Source organism: Rhinopithecus bieti, unplaced genomic scaffold (assembly GCF_001698545.2).
Source record: "Rhinopithecus bieti isolate Rb0 unplaced genomic scaffold, ASM169854v2 scaffold_12928, whole genome shotgun sequence".
Classification (NCBI taxonomy): domain Eukaryota; kingdom Metazoa; phylum Chordata; class Mammalia; order Primates; family Cercopithecidae; genus Rhinopithecus; species Rhinopithecus bieti.
In genome coordinates this window covers 2251135-2263336 of record NW_016807614.1, presented here as the reverse complement: position 1 = coordinate 2263336, position 12202 = coordinate 2251135, and the positions used below count along the sequence as shown (strand labels likewise).

The 12202-nt window shown below is 50.0% G+C and overlaps 1 protein-coding gene across 2 annotated transcripts in view; it reads left to right on the top strand.

Annotated features, from left to right (window-relative positions):
• The window catches only part of MRC2 (mannose receptor C-type 2), a 66709-nt gene that overhangs the window by 30333 nt on the left and 24174 nt on the right, over positions 1 to 12202 (top strand). Inside the window, exons 2-7 of one of the 2 annotated variants that reach the window (XM_017882925.1) lie at positions 7179 to 7480; positions 7576 to 7675; positions 8815 to 8988; positions 9134 to 9298; positions 9436 to 9549; positions 10075 to 10218. In XM_017882925.1, the coding sequence (XP_017738414.1) occupies positions 7179 to 7480; positions 7576 to 7675; positions 8815 to 8988; positions 9134 to 9298; positions 9436 to 9549; positions 10075 to 10218 (999 nt within the window). Of the gene's footprint in view, positions 1 to 7178; positions 7509 to 7575; positions 7676 to 8814; positions 8989 to 9133; positions 9299 to 9435; positions 9550 to 10074; positions 10219 to 12202 lie in introns of both variants that reach the window. The other variant, XM_017882924.1, reaches the window with a different exon arrangement.

Sequence of the window (12202 nt, the reverse complement as noted above, 5' to 3'; positions counted from 1 at the left end):
TGGGGGTGGGAGGGAGCATCAGTCCTCTGCACTCTGAGTTCCCTCTGCCCGCTTTGTATGTGCTTGATGAAGCACGGGTACAAAGAACACAGAGCCAGCTCTCAGCATGCCTTTTCTCTTTCCCCAGCAGTTCCAGCCCAGCCTGAGCGTGCACTCCCCCTCCACTAGGCCTTGGAGAAAGAGCCTCTTTTCAGTGAGGGCCCAGGCCCACCGGCCACTTCGGGTGGAAAATGCTCTTCCAAGCAACCCCTGATCCCGGCTTGGCAGAGTCCCCCCAATCCATCTACAGGAATCCCCCTCAGCCTCTCCTTTGCTTTGCAGAGCTCCTGCATGCCTCTCCTCTACTTTCTGATTCCTCAGCCTTTTCTCATTTGCTGCCAAATGAGAAAATGCAAGAGATTGCCTTTGTCCTCTTTTGCTGCCAAATGAGAAAATGTGACCTCCGTTCTTCACTCAGTGCCTCCTCCACATTGCAGTCTTCAGACTCTGCCCAGCGGAGTCTCTCGGCCCTTGGGAGGCACAGAGCTCCTTGCAACGCCCCCAGACACCTGGGATTTTAAAGGCTTGTTTGCTCTTATGCCCAGCAGTTCTCCTCTAACTGGATTACAAATCCTGTGAGGGGAGGGACGGTGCTGCGAGTTTCCTTGTGGTCCAGTATTGCCTGGAACATGCCGTGCACCTAGCAGAAAGTTGGGTGGATTTGAACCCAGAGCCTAGGATGTCAGAGGGAGGAGGGGCCTCGAAGTTGTGCCTCATGTGACAAAGGGGGAAACTGAGACCTGAAAGTTACTTCTGTTGGACATTCTAATCCCATCCCCTTTCTGGGCTTCAGTTTCCTCTCTGTCAAGTGAGGGGAGGTTGGCCTGACCCGGGGAGCAGCCCTCCCGACTAACCTGGGCCTCTTTTGGACTCTTCATTCACCGTTTGCTACAACTGCTACAGCCCACCTGGCATTGATTTAGCACACTTGTGGATTTTCTGGCTGGGGAGCAGAGGAAGACAACATCCTCTTGGGCTGTTGTGGGCTCACGTGAAGTTTTGGGCTTCATTTTCCTGTCCTATCTCTGAGAAACATCTACAAAACAAGCAATAATTTTTTCCTTTTCTGGCCCCAGCCTCCTTTAGCTACCTCCTGCCAAGGGCCATTTTCTGTTAGTACTGCCTGGAGTAGAGTTTCTGAGCACCAGATACCTACTCCTTAAAGGAAGCTTGGGCAGGCATGGATCAAGTCCTGGAGCTGGTTTATGGTTTCTGGTGGGTGGCTGAAAGGTGACCTAGTCTGTTTGGGCTGTTATAACACAAGACCATAAACAGATGGCTTGTAAACAATAGAAATGTATTTCTCACGGCTTTGGAGTCTGAGAAGTCCAAGATCAAGGTCCCTGCAGATTCAGTGTCTGGTGAGGGCCACTTCCTCGTGGACAGCTATCTTTTCACTGTACCCTCACATGGTGGAATAGGCGAGGGTCTCTCTGGGATGTTTTTTATTAGGACACTCATCCTATTCATGAAGGCTCTTCGCTAATGACCTAAGCACCTCCCAAGGACCTCACATCCTAATGCCATCACCTTGAGGGGTTAAGATTTCAACACAGGCCAGGCATGGTGGCTCACTCCTGTAATCCCAGTACTCTGGGAGGCCAAGGTGGGAGGCTCACCTGAGGTCAGGAGTTTGAGCCTACCCTAGCCAACATGGTAAAACTGTGTCTCTACTAAAAATACAAAAATTTGCTGAGCGTGGCCTCTAGTCCCAGCTACTTGGGAGGCTGCGGAGGTAGAAGAATCACTTCAACCCGGGAGGCAGAGGTTGCAGCAGTGAGCAGAGATCGTGCCACTGCACTCCAGCTGGGGCAACAGAGCGAGACTCCATCTCAAAAAAAAAAAAAAAGAATTTCAGCACATGAATTTTTGGAGGTTAACACATTCAGTTCACTGCAGGAGGGAAGGAGCAGGTTAAGGGCAGAGGACCCAGAGATTAGCTGTGGCAGTTGTCCTAGGGGTACTTTAGGAAGCTCACTTTGTCCTGCCCAGAGAGTAATCGCATCCCAGTGCTGTTAGAGGACAGAGGGACAGGGTCCCTGCCCCAGCCTACACTCCCACGCTGGTGTTTTGAGCATCAGTGACAGGAGCTGTGCTCCTGGCTGTTGGAACAAGGAGCAGAAAGATAGGCTGGTTGTTTGTGATTATTATCTAGGCATGAAATTTGTTCATTCATGCATGTGTTCATTTGTTCCTTCAGTATTCAAGCATTATTCTGTGTCAGGCAGAGCTCTAGGTGCTGGGGAAGACAGCACCTAGTGGTGGAGAAGACAGGAAACAAGAGCGTGTCAGATAGCGAGTTCTGGTTCTGGAAGTGGCAGAGTAGCTTTTGTCAGTCTAACTCTCTGGCCAAGAATGCTTATAGACTAAGGGGAAAACATAAAATATGGTGATTACGGTGATTTGAAGGCAGTGGACAGCAATTAAAACCAGACAGATATACAGAGGAAAAAGTCCTTGAAAGTAAAAAGTAAACCTGGCACATTTAACCAGCTTTTCCCTGAGCATACTGCCTGGTTTGAGGAGCTAACACAGAAAGTGGCAGTTTTACTGGTTAGAGCTTGGGGCCACTAGAAAGGCTAACACTGAGAGGGAAAATCCTGGAAAGGAAGGAGCCATAGAAATTCCTTCTACAGATTCTCCTTAAATCCTTGGTGACTCCTGAACTGTGCATTTTGCAGGGTAGGGCTCTAAGCAGCCCAGCAAGAAACAGAAGCTGCGAGGCAGAGGTTTCAGTTGCTACCTGGTGCTGAGGAAACAGACTTTAAAATTTAAGTTCCACCAAGTTTGAGGGGCTTAGTAATCACCTAAGGTTTTCTTTCGAAATCCCAGAAGGGCCTCACCTTATGATTAAATCCAAGGTTAAGAGCCACATCTGAAGACTAAAGGCAAAACTCAAACAACCCCGCCCTAGCAAAGCTTAAAACCAAACCTCCACAGGAGCAAGGTAATCCACTAGTAATTTAACTGCCTGCCATAACAAAACCCAGCATTCTTTATAGGAAGATTTTTTTTTAAATCCAGATTCCCTTTAACATATCATCCCTGACGTTCCGTATACAACAAGAAAGTCCAGACTCTTTATGACGTTATCCACAATGTCCAGCATATAATAAAAATTTGCAGATAGTAGGCAGCAGGAGAAGATGACCCATAAGCAAAAGAAAAAACAGTCAGGCCGGGCGCAGTGGCTCAAGCCTGTAATCCCAGCACTCTGGGAGGCCGAGACGGATGGATCACGAGGTCAGGAGATCGAGACCATCCTGGCTAACACGGTGAAACCCCGTCTCTACTAAAAAATACAAAAAACTAGCCGGGCGAGGTGGCGGGCACCTGTAGTCCCAGGTACTTAGGAGGCTGAGGCAGGAGAATGGCGTGAACCTGGGAGGCAGAGCTTGCAGTGAGCTGAGATCCGGCCACAGCACTCCAGCCTGGGCAACAGAGCAAGACTCCGTCTCAAAAAAAAAAAAAAAGAAAAGAAAAAACAGTCAATAGATGCAGACTCACAGGCAACCCAGATGTTGAAAAAAATCAGATAATAAATGCCATGAAGAGCATTATAATCAAGTGATATGATAGAGAGTAACTGTGGTCACTTTAAGATTGGGAGGCCAGGAGGGTCTCTCTAAAGATGTTACCCTTTTTTGTGGTTTCAAATGTGAAATGCCAGGTAGAGGAAATAATGCACAGCCCCAGAGGCAGGAAAGAGCCAGGCTTGTTCAAGGAAGAACAAGGAGGTCAAAGGGACTTGAGCAAGGTGGAGTAACAAGATTTGAGATCAGACCATTAGACAGGACCAGATCATGTTAAATTGTGGCTCATAGTAAGAGGCTGAATCTCACGTGAAGAATGATGAATCATCTTTGAAGTAATTCAAGCAGGAGGAGGACTTACCTGCCTCCTGTTGTTGTTGTTTCCCTTTTACTATGAGTGAGGCTGTCATTTCAAATTTTTTAAAATTTTTGTTTATTTATTTTTTTTGAGACGGAGTCTGGCTCTGTCGCCCAGGCTGGAGTGCAGTGGTGCAATCTCGGCTCACTGCAAGCTCCCCCTCCCGGGTTCACACCATTCTCCTGCCTCAGCCTCCGGAGTAGCTGGGACTGCAGGCGCCCGCCACCACGCCTGGTTAATTTTTTGTATTTTTAGTAGTGATGGGGTTTCACCATGTTGGCCAGGATGGTCTCGATCTCCTGACCTCGTGATCTGCCTGCCTTGGCCTCCCAAAGTGCTGGGATTACAGGCGTAAGCCACCGCGCCCGGCCATCATTTCAAATATTTAAAAGGCAATTGCACTTTCTTTTTTTGCTTTCTATTCATATCTCTTCTTCATTTTCTGCTGCATTGTTGATACTTTCCTTAAATTTCATGTATCTAGTTTTTTGGTAGAAGCTCTGCTTTCTTTTCTTTTCTCTTTCTTTTTCTCTCTCTCTTTCTTTCTCTCTTTTCTTTTCTTTAAGACTAGTAAAGTCAGAAAGGAGGAAAGAGTAGAACAAAGAGTTTGGTCTGTAACTGAATGTAAACAACCAATTGAGATAACTCACCACTTTTGGACCCGCCAGAAGCTCTTTTAATATTGTGGACTTAACTGTTTGCCTCTAATAAGGTACATATATTTTTGTCATTTATTTGAATTTTGACCTTGCTGATGGCATTATATGTTGCCATGAAAAAAATCTTTTTTTGGGAAAAAAGTTCTTATGCCATTGAATTCATCACTGTTGTCTATGACCTTCAACACTCCAATAATATTTTTAATTTTTTTCTAGGACTGATTTATATCTTTAAAAGATTATTCTAGGCCAGGTGTGGTGGCTCATGTCTGTAATCCTAGCACTTTGGGAGTCTGAGGCAGGCAGATTCCCAGAGCTCAGGAGTTCAGGACCAGCCTGGGCAACATGGCGAGACACTGTCTCTTTTAAAAATACAAAAAAATTAGCCAGGCATGGTGACGTGTGCCTGCAGTCCCAGCTACTCAGGAGGCTGAGACAGGAGAATTGCTTGAACCTGGGAGGCAGAGGTTGCAGTGAACCGAGATTGCGCCACTACATTCTAGCCTGGGCAACAGAGCCGGACTCTGTCTCAAAACAACAACAACAACAACAACAACAACAACAACAACAACAACAAGATTATTCTGACTGTCGTCTTCGGAGAATGGACTATAGAAGGATGATAAGATCAGCATGGGGGAAGAGAGAGAACTTGAGATTTGGACCCAGGAGACTAGAGTCACATTTCAGCTCCTTCCTTCAACAGTCTTATGACTCTTGTCATCAAATTCCTTCACCAGCCTCAGCCAATTTCTTTACCAATAACATAGCATAATGCTGACCATTTATAGTCTTCTTACTGTGCCAGACCCTGTTCCAAATGCTTTACATGTATTATCTCATTTAATCATTACCAGAGTCTTAAGATGAGGAAACGGTATAGAGAAGTGAAGCACTTTGCCCGAGTCCCATATTCAGTGGCAGAGCTAGAATCGAAATACTAGCTGGCAGGCATGGTGGCTCATGCCTATAATCCTAGCACTTTGGGAGACTGAGGTGGGTGGATCACCTGAGGTTGGGAGTTTGAGACCAGCGTGACCAACATGGAGAAATCTTGTCTCTACTAAAAATACAAAAAATTAGCTAGGTGTGGTGGTGCATGCCTGTAATCCCAGCTACTCAGGAGGCGGAGGCAGAATTGCTTGAACCCAGGAGGCAGAGGCTGCGATGAGCTGAGATTGCACCATTGCACTCCAGCCTGGGCAACAAGAGTGAGACTCCATCTCAAAAAAAAAAATAAATAAAAAATAAAAAAAGAAAAGAAAAGAAAAAAGAAAAAGAAAATAAACACTAGCAATCAGATTCATCACTTCAAGACATGAAAAGTATCCTGGGGAGCTAGTGACTAGTGGATGCAAAAGTTCTTTGGAGATTGGATGTACTCCATATGTGTGTTGTGTACGTAAGTGGCAGCCAGGGAACAAGAGGAAGGTGATAACATGTGGATGTCCCACAGATCTGGGTTTGCTTACTGGCTGTGTGACACTAGGAGTAGGTCACTTCATATCTCTAAGACTCAGTCTGTCTGTCTTTTCTTACCTTCCTTCCTTCCTTCCCTCCTTTCCTCCCTCCCTCCCTCCCTCCTTCCATCCATCCATCCCTCCCTACCTCCTTCCTCCCTTTCTTCCTTTCTTTCTCTTTCCTCCTTCCTACCCTCCCTTGCTCCTTCCTTTCTTTTTCTTCACTGAAACATAACTCACATATAGAATTTACCCATTCAACTCATATACTCATTAAAACCTATATTTAATTGGGATTTAGTTTATTCACAGAGTTGTGCAACTATCATGACAATCTAATTTTAGAACATTTTCATCATACCCCCAAACTCTTTAGCAGCCACTCCCCATTCTCGTCACCCACAGGCAACCACTAATTTGCTTTCTGTCTCTATGCATTGAAGCCTCATTTCTTATTCTGTAAAGTGGGTGTGCTGTGGTGCAGGGGCAGGTTGGATTTCCCCAGTGACTTCTACAGAGGGCGCCTGCTCAGCAAAGAGATAGGTGGAAAGAGGAAAAGTTGAGGAAGCCAAAGAGTTAAATTGCTGTCTAAAAATTAAGGCTTGAAATAGTTCAGGGGTGCGGTGAGTGGTTTGGGAAGATTCAAAGAAGGAGGAAAGGATGGCACCAGTGCAAGGGGCAGGGGGAAGGGTGAGATAAAATGCCTCTGGACCAAAGAAGAATTTTGGCAGAAAAACCACGCCATATAATAGAGACTGAGATTGAAGTTGCAATGTGGTGTGTGGTGTATGGTGTAAATGCCTCCACCGCTCCTCATAAAATCTTCAGAAAAGTATACAGGTGACATGCGGGGTGGGAGTTGGGTTTGCTTTTGAGGGTGGTACAGAGGACTGGGTCCTCCCTCCAGGTGAGCAGGGCTAGAACAAAGGTGGTCCTGCAGGCCTCTGCCTCATCTGGCCACAGGGGCATAGCACTGCCACTCATTTCCACCTCAGAGGGTTGGTAGTGAGGACTGAGTGATTTAACGTATGAGTGAAGGCTCATGGTAGGTGCCTGTCAGCCACACCGGTCATCAAGGGCCAACCAGGAGAGCCCCTGTGATGCCTTCGTGTCCTGCCTTCCCTTCCAGAACCCAACGTCTTCCTCATCTTCAGCCATGGACTGCAGGGCTGCCTGGAGGCCCAGGGCGGGCAGGTCAGAGTCACCCCAGCTTGCAATACCAGTCTCCCTGCCCAGCGCTGGAAGTGGGTCTCCCGAAACCGGCTCTTCAACCTGGGTACCATGCAATGCCTGGGCACAGGCTGGCCAGGCACCAACACCACGGCCTCCCTGGGCATGTATGAGTGTGACCGGGAGGCACTGAATCTTCGCTGGCATTGTCGTACACTGGGTGACCAGCTGTCCTTGCTCCTGGGGGCCCGCACCAGCAACATATCCAAGCCTGGCACCCTTGAGCGTGGTGACCAGACCCGCAGTGGCCAGTGGCGCATCTACGGTCCTTGCTCCTGGGGGCCCGCACCAGCAACATATCCAAGCCTGGCACCCTTGAGCGTGGTGACCAGACCCGCAGTGGCCAGTGGCGCATCTACGGCAGCGAGGAGGACCTATGTGCTCTGCCCTACCATGGTGAGGGGCTGCTTGCAGGCGAGAGGGTGGGGTCCCCAGTGCCCAGGGGACTGGAGCCATGAAGGACAGATTCCTGGTGACAAGGCCTTTGGCCTCTGTGGACCCTTGGCAGTCACATCTTTAATTATAATAGGAAGCATTTTTTAATAATTAAGAAAATTAACTTCAGGCCAGGTGTGGTGGTGCATGCCTGTAATCCTGGCACTTTGGGAGGCCAAGGTGGGTGGATCACTTGAGGTCAGGAGTTCGAGACCAGCCTGGCCAACATGGAAAAACCCCGTCTGTACTAAAAATACAAAAATTAGCCAGGTGTGGTGGAGCATGCCCGCAGTCCCAGCTACTTGGGAGGCTGAGAAAGGAGAATCACTTGAACTCAGGAAGTAGAGGTTGCAACGAGCTGAGATTGTGCCACTGCACTGCAGCCTGGGTGACAGAGCAAGACTTTGTCTCCAAAAAAAAAAAAAAAAAAGAAAAGAAAAAAAAAAGAAAAGAAAAGCTTCAAAGCATTTAATTTACTTTTGTAAAAATTGCAAAATACATGCTTGTAAAGTCTTCAAATAGTATACAAGTATATAACATAAAATTAAATGAACATTTCCTTCCCCCAGGCCCACTCTCCAGGGGAAACCCCATTGTAGCCCCCATGGTGTCTTAATGCCTGTCTTGCATGTGGTGAATGGGGCCAGAGTCACCCAGTGAGGGGCTGGCCTCTTGTGGTGGACAGCCCCATCCTGGGGGGCCTTTCCTGGGAGACTCCCTGAGTTCCAAGATAGAACTTTGTGGGGACACAGAGCCCATGGGCTGGGTAGCTGAGCAGAGAATCCATCGGGCTCAACCCTCTGTGGATGACTTGGAGGCTCCCTCGCCCAGCTGGAGTTTGAACGGGCATTAGGGGTACTGGGGAGCCCCTTCCCAGCCCTATGAGGTGTGCAGTAAGACTTCTCTCTGATTCCTGGGCTGACTCAACAGCAGAAGGAGCCTTAAAGCCATTATGGGGTGCCATTGCCCCTCCCACGTTCTGCCGACCCCTGCGCACACCCAGCTCCCTGGGTTTTAGGGGATTTCTCCTGAGGCTGGAGGGGTGGGGCAGCCTCTGGTGTCCAGATGCCAAGGGCCTGGCCCTTCTCCACCCCCCGCAGAGGTCTACACCATCCAGGGGAACTCCCACGGAAAGCCGTGCACCATCCCCTTCAAATATGACAACCAGTGGTTCCACGGCTGCACCAGCACGGGCCGCGAGGACGGTCACCTGTGGTGTGCCACCACCCAGGACTACGGCAAAGACGAGCGCTGGGGCTTCTGTCCCATCAAGAGTGAGAGCGGGGGGATCCTAGAGGGAGGCTGGTGCTGAGGGCCCGGGCCCAGGATGAGACACTGCTCCCTCCCCTACTAGTGCAGCCTTTTGGTGGGGGAGGGATCCCGGAGGGGGCCTGAAGGAGAGGGCTGTCGTGGTGGCAGGTAACGACTGCGAGACCTTCTGGGACAAGGACCAGCTGACTGACAGCTGCTACCAGTTTAACTTCCAGTCCACGCTGTCGTGGAGGGAGGCCTGGGCCAGCTGCGAGCAGCAGGGCGCGGATCTGCTGAGCATCACGGAGATCCACGAGCAGACCTACATCAACGGTGAGCCGGGGCCTGATTGCCTGCTTGCGCCTCTGGAGGGCCCCGGTCCTTTCAGCTTGGGGGCTGAGGACAGGGCGATGGGAGGGCGGGAGGCTGGGGCTGGGGGTCCTCTGTTCAGTGTCCCCCCTTGCTGTCAGGCCTCCTCACTGGGTACAGCTCCACCCTGTGGATCGGCCTGAATGACTTGGACACGAGCGGAGGCTGGCAGTGGTCGGACAACTCGCCCCTCAAGTACCTCAACTGGGAGAGTGGTGAGGCACAAGGTTGGGGGCGCAGGGCAGCTTAGGAGCCCCGGGGGCTCTTGGCCTCCCATGGACTCCTCTCCTCGTGTCCTCCTGCAGAGGGGCAGTGTGGGTGGGGGAAGCATGGACCTCCACCCGCCTCCCCGGATTGCGCCCCCCTAGCTCATCCAGAGCGGCGCTGCCCCAGGCCTCAAGTCTTGGTGCCAGCCTCCACTCACCTCTTTAGCCACCACTGTGGGTAGCGGGCGCCAGCGCACCCAGCAGCCTGGCCGGGGAGGCGGGGGCGGGGCTGGTACTTGCTGCCCGGTAGAAGGTTCAAGGCGATTTGCACCCAGGTTAAAAAGCAAGGAGGACCCCGTGGTCTGGGGCGGAGCTGGAGCTGAGCCGCAGGCTTCCGGAGCTGAGCACCAAGCTTCCTAAACTGGCTCAGGCTTCCGAGGGAGCAGAGGGAGGTAGGAGGTTCTGAGCTGGGCCCCAGGAGCCACGGTGTGAGCTTCCCTCTCCTGGGGTGCTGGCGCCCTGCCCTCCCCACAGACCAGCCGGACAACCCCAGTGAGGAGAACTGTGGAGTGATCCGCACTGAGTCCTCGGGCGGCTGGCAGAACCGCGACTGCAGCATCGCCCTGCCCTATGTGTGCAAGAAGAAGCCCAATGCCACAGCAGAGCCCACCCCTCCAGGTGAGCCAGGGACTGCACCACAGGGTGGGGAGGGGCTCCCAGGGCCAGGGACACAGCCACAGAGCTGTGGCAGGCCCAGCCTCTCCTCCGGTTACCACCACAGCACAAGGGGACTCTGATCCTCTGACTCTTATTTCATTGTTCAGTTAAAGTCTGAGCAAATTGGAATATGTCATTAATTCATTTGGGGAACATGTGCTGAGATCTGTGTTAAATGCTGGCAATACTGTTCCCTCGTAGAGACCACAGTCTGCTGGAGGTGACAGACATCTCAATGCACATTTAGACTATCCCAGGTCATGATTATAGAAATATGGATAAGTGTTGGAGGAGCATAGAGAAGAAACTGATTCAGTTTCTGAGAGTTAAGGAGGGGTTTATGGAAATAATATTTGATTTGGGCCTTTCAAATTGAGTGTAAGTTTAAAAGATATAAAGAGGTGTGGGGGAAGGGCATTCCTGGCAGAGGGAACAGCATATGCAAAGGTATGGAGGCTTAGAAATACACTGCAGCGTGAGCGGAGATGGCACCACTGCACTCCAGCCTGGGCGACAGAGCAATACTCCGTCTCAATTAAAAAAAAAAAAATACACTGCAGCTTTAAGGGATGGTGAGTGATGGCCAGGCACAGTGGCTCACACCTATAATCCTAGCACTTTGGGAGGCCAAGGCAGGAGAATCGCTTGAGCTCAGTAGTTCGAGACCAGCCTGGACAACATAGTGAGACCTTGTCTCTGCAAAATATTTTTTAAAAATTAGCTGAGTATGGTGATGCATGCCTGTCTACTAGGGAGGTTGAGGTGGGAGGATTGTTTGAGCCTGCAAGGTTGAGACTGCAGTGAGCTGTGCTTGCACCACTGCACTCCAGCCTGGGCAACAGAGCAAGATGATGAGACCCTGCATCAAAAAAAAAAAAAAAAAAAAGAAGAAGAAAAGAAAAGAAAAGGAAAAGAAAGAAAGAAAAAAAGAAAAACAAATGGATGGTGCCTGTTGCAGTTTGGGTGGAGTATAGATTCTAACCACTTCAAGTATGGTCCTCCAACCAGCGGCGCAGCATTCCCCGAGGGCTTGTTAGAAATGCACAGTCAGGCCCGCCCCAGAGTAATTTAATCAGAACCTGCATTTAACAAGATCCCCAGATGATTCATGTACAGGTACAGTTTGGGAAGCCCTGGCTTAAAGGGCATGGTGAAGAAAAGGCAGGTTGCAGCCAGTCTCTGCAGGGTCTTGGCTGCTGGGCCAAGTTTGGGTGGGGCCGGGTAGGCTGTGGGGAGACTTTGCAGGTGTTTAAGCCAGGGAGTGTCTGGTTCTCGTTTGTGATCAGAGACAGCTTTAGGGGCCTTGTGGAGGAGTTGGGGCAATGGTCAGGGTCTGCTTTGGGGATTCTGCCCCTTACTGCTGTGTGGCCCTGGGCAAACAGCTTAGTCTCTGGGGTGCAGAGTCCTCATTGTAAATGGAGAATAAAGCCAACCCCCTTGCAAGGTTGTTGTGAGGAAGGCCGGAGATCTGGCCCGGCACAAAGGAGTTTTTCTGTAGTTGGCTGTGGATGTTTACTATGGTGTAGATTGGAGGGGCTGTGCAGTTGCCTGGGAAGCTGTGGGGTGGTGAGGAGACTTTTACAAAGAAAACATGGCAACACACACACACACACACAAAACAAACAAACGAACAAAACAAAACAAACAAAACACTAACCACAGACAGTAAAGAGCTTACAGATCAAAATTTCTGCTCCTGACCATGGAAGTCTTGCCAATGATCAACTCAGGACTGTTTTTGCTTATTTGTTTGTTTTTTGTTTATTTGAGACAGGGTCTCACTCTGTCACCCAGGCTGGAGTGTAGTGGTGCCATCTCGGCTCACTGCAACCTCCGCCTTCTAGGCTCAAGGGATTCTCATGCCTCAGCCTCCTGAGTAGCTGGGATTACAGGCGGGCGTGACTACCTCCCGGCTAACTTTTGTATTTTTAGTAGAGACAGGGTT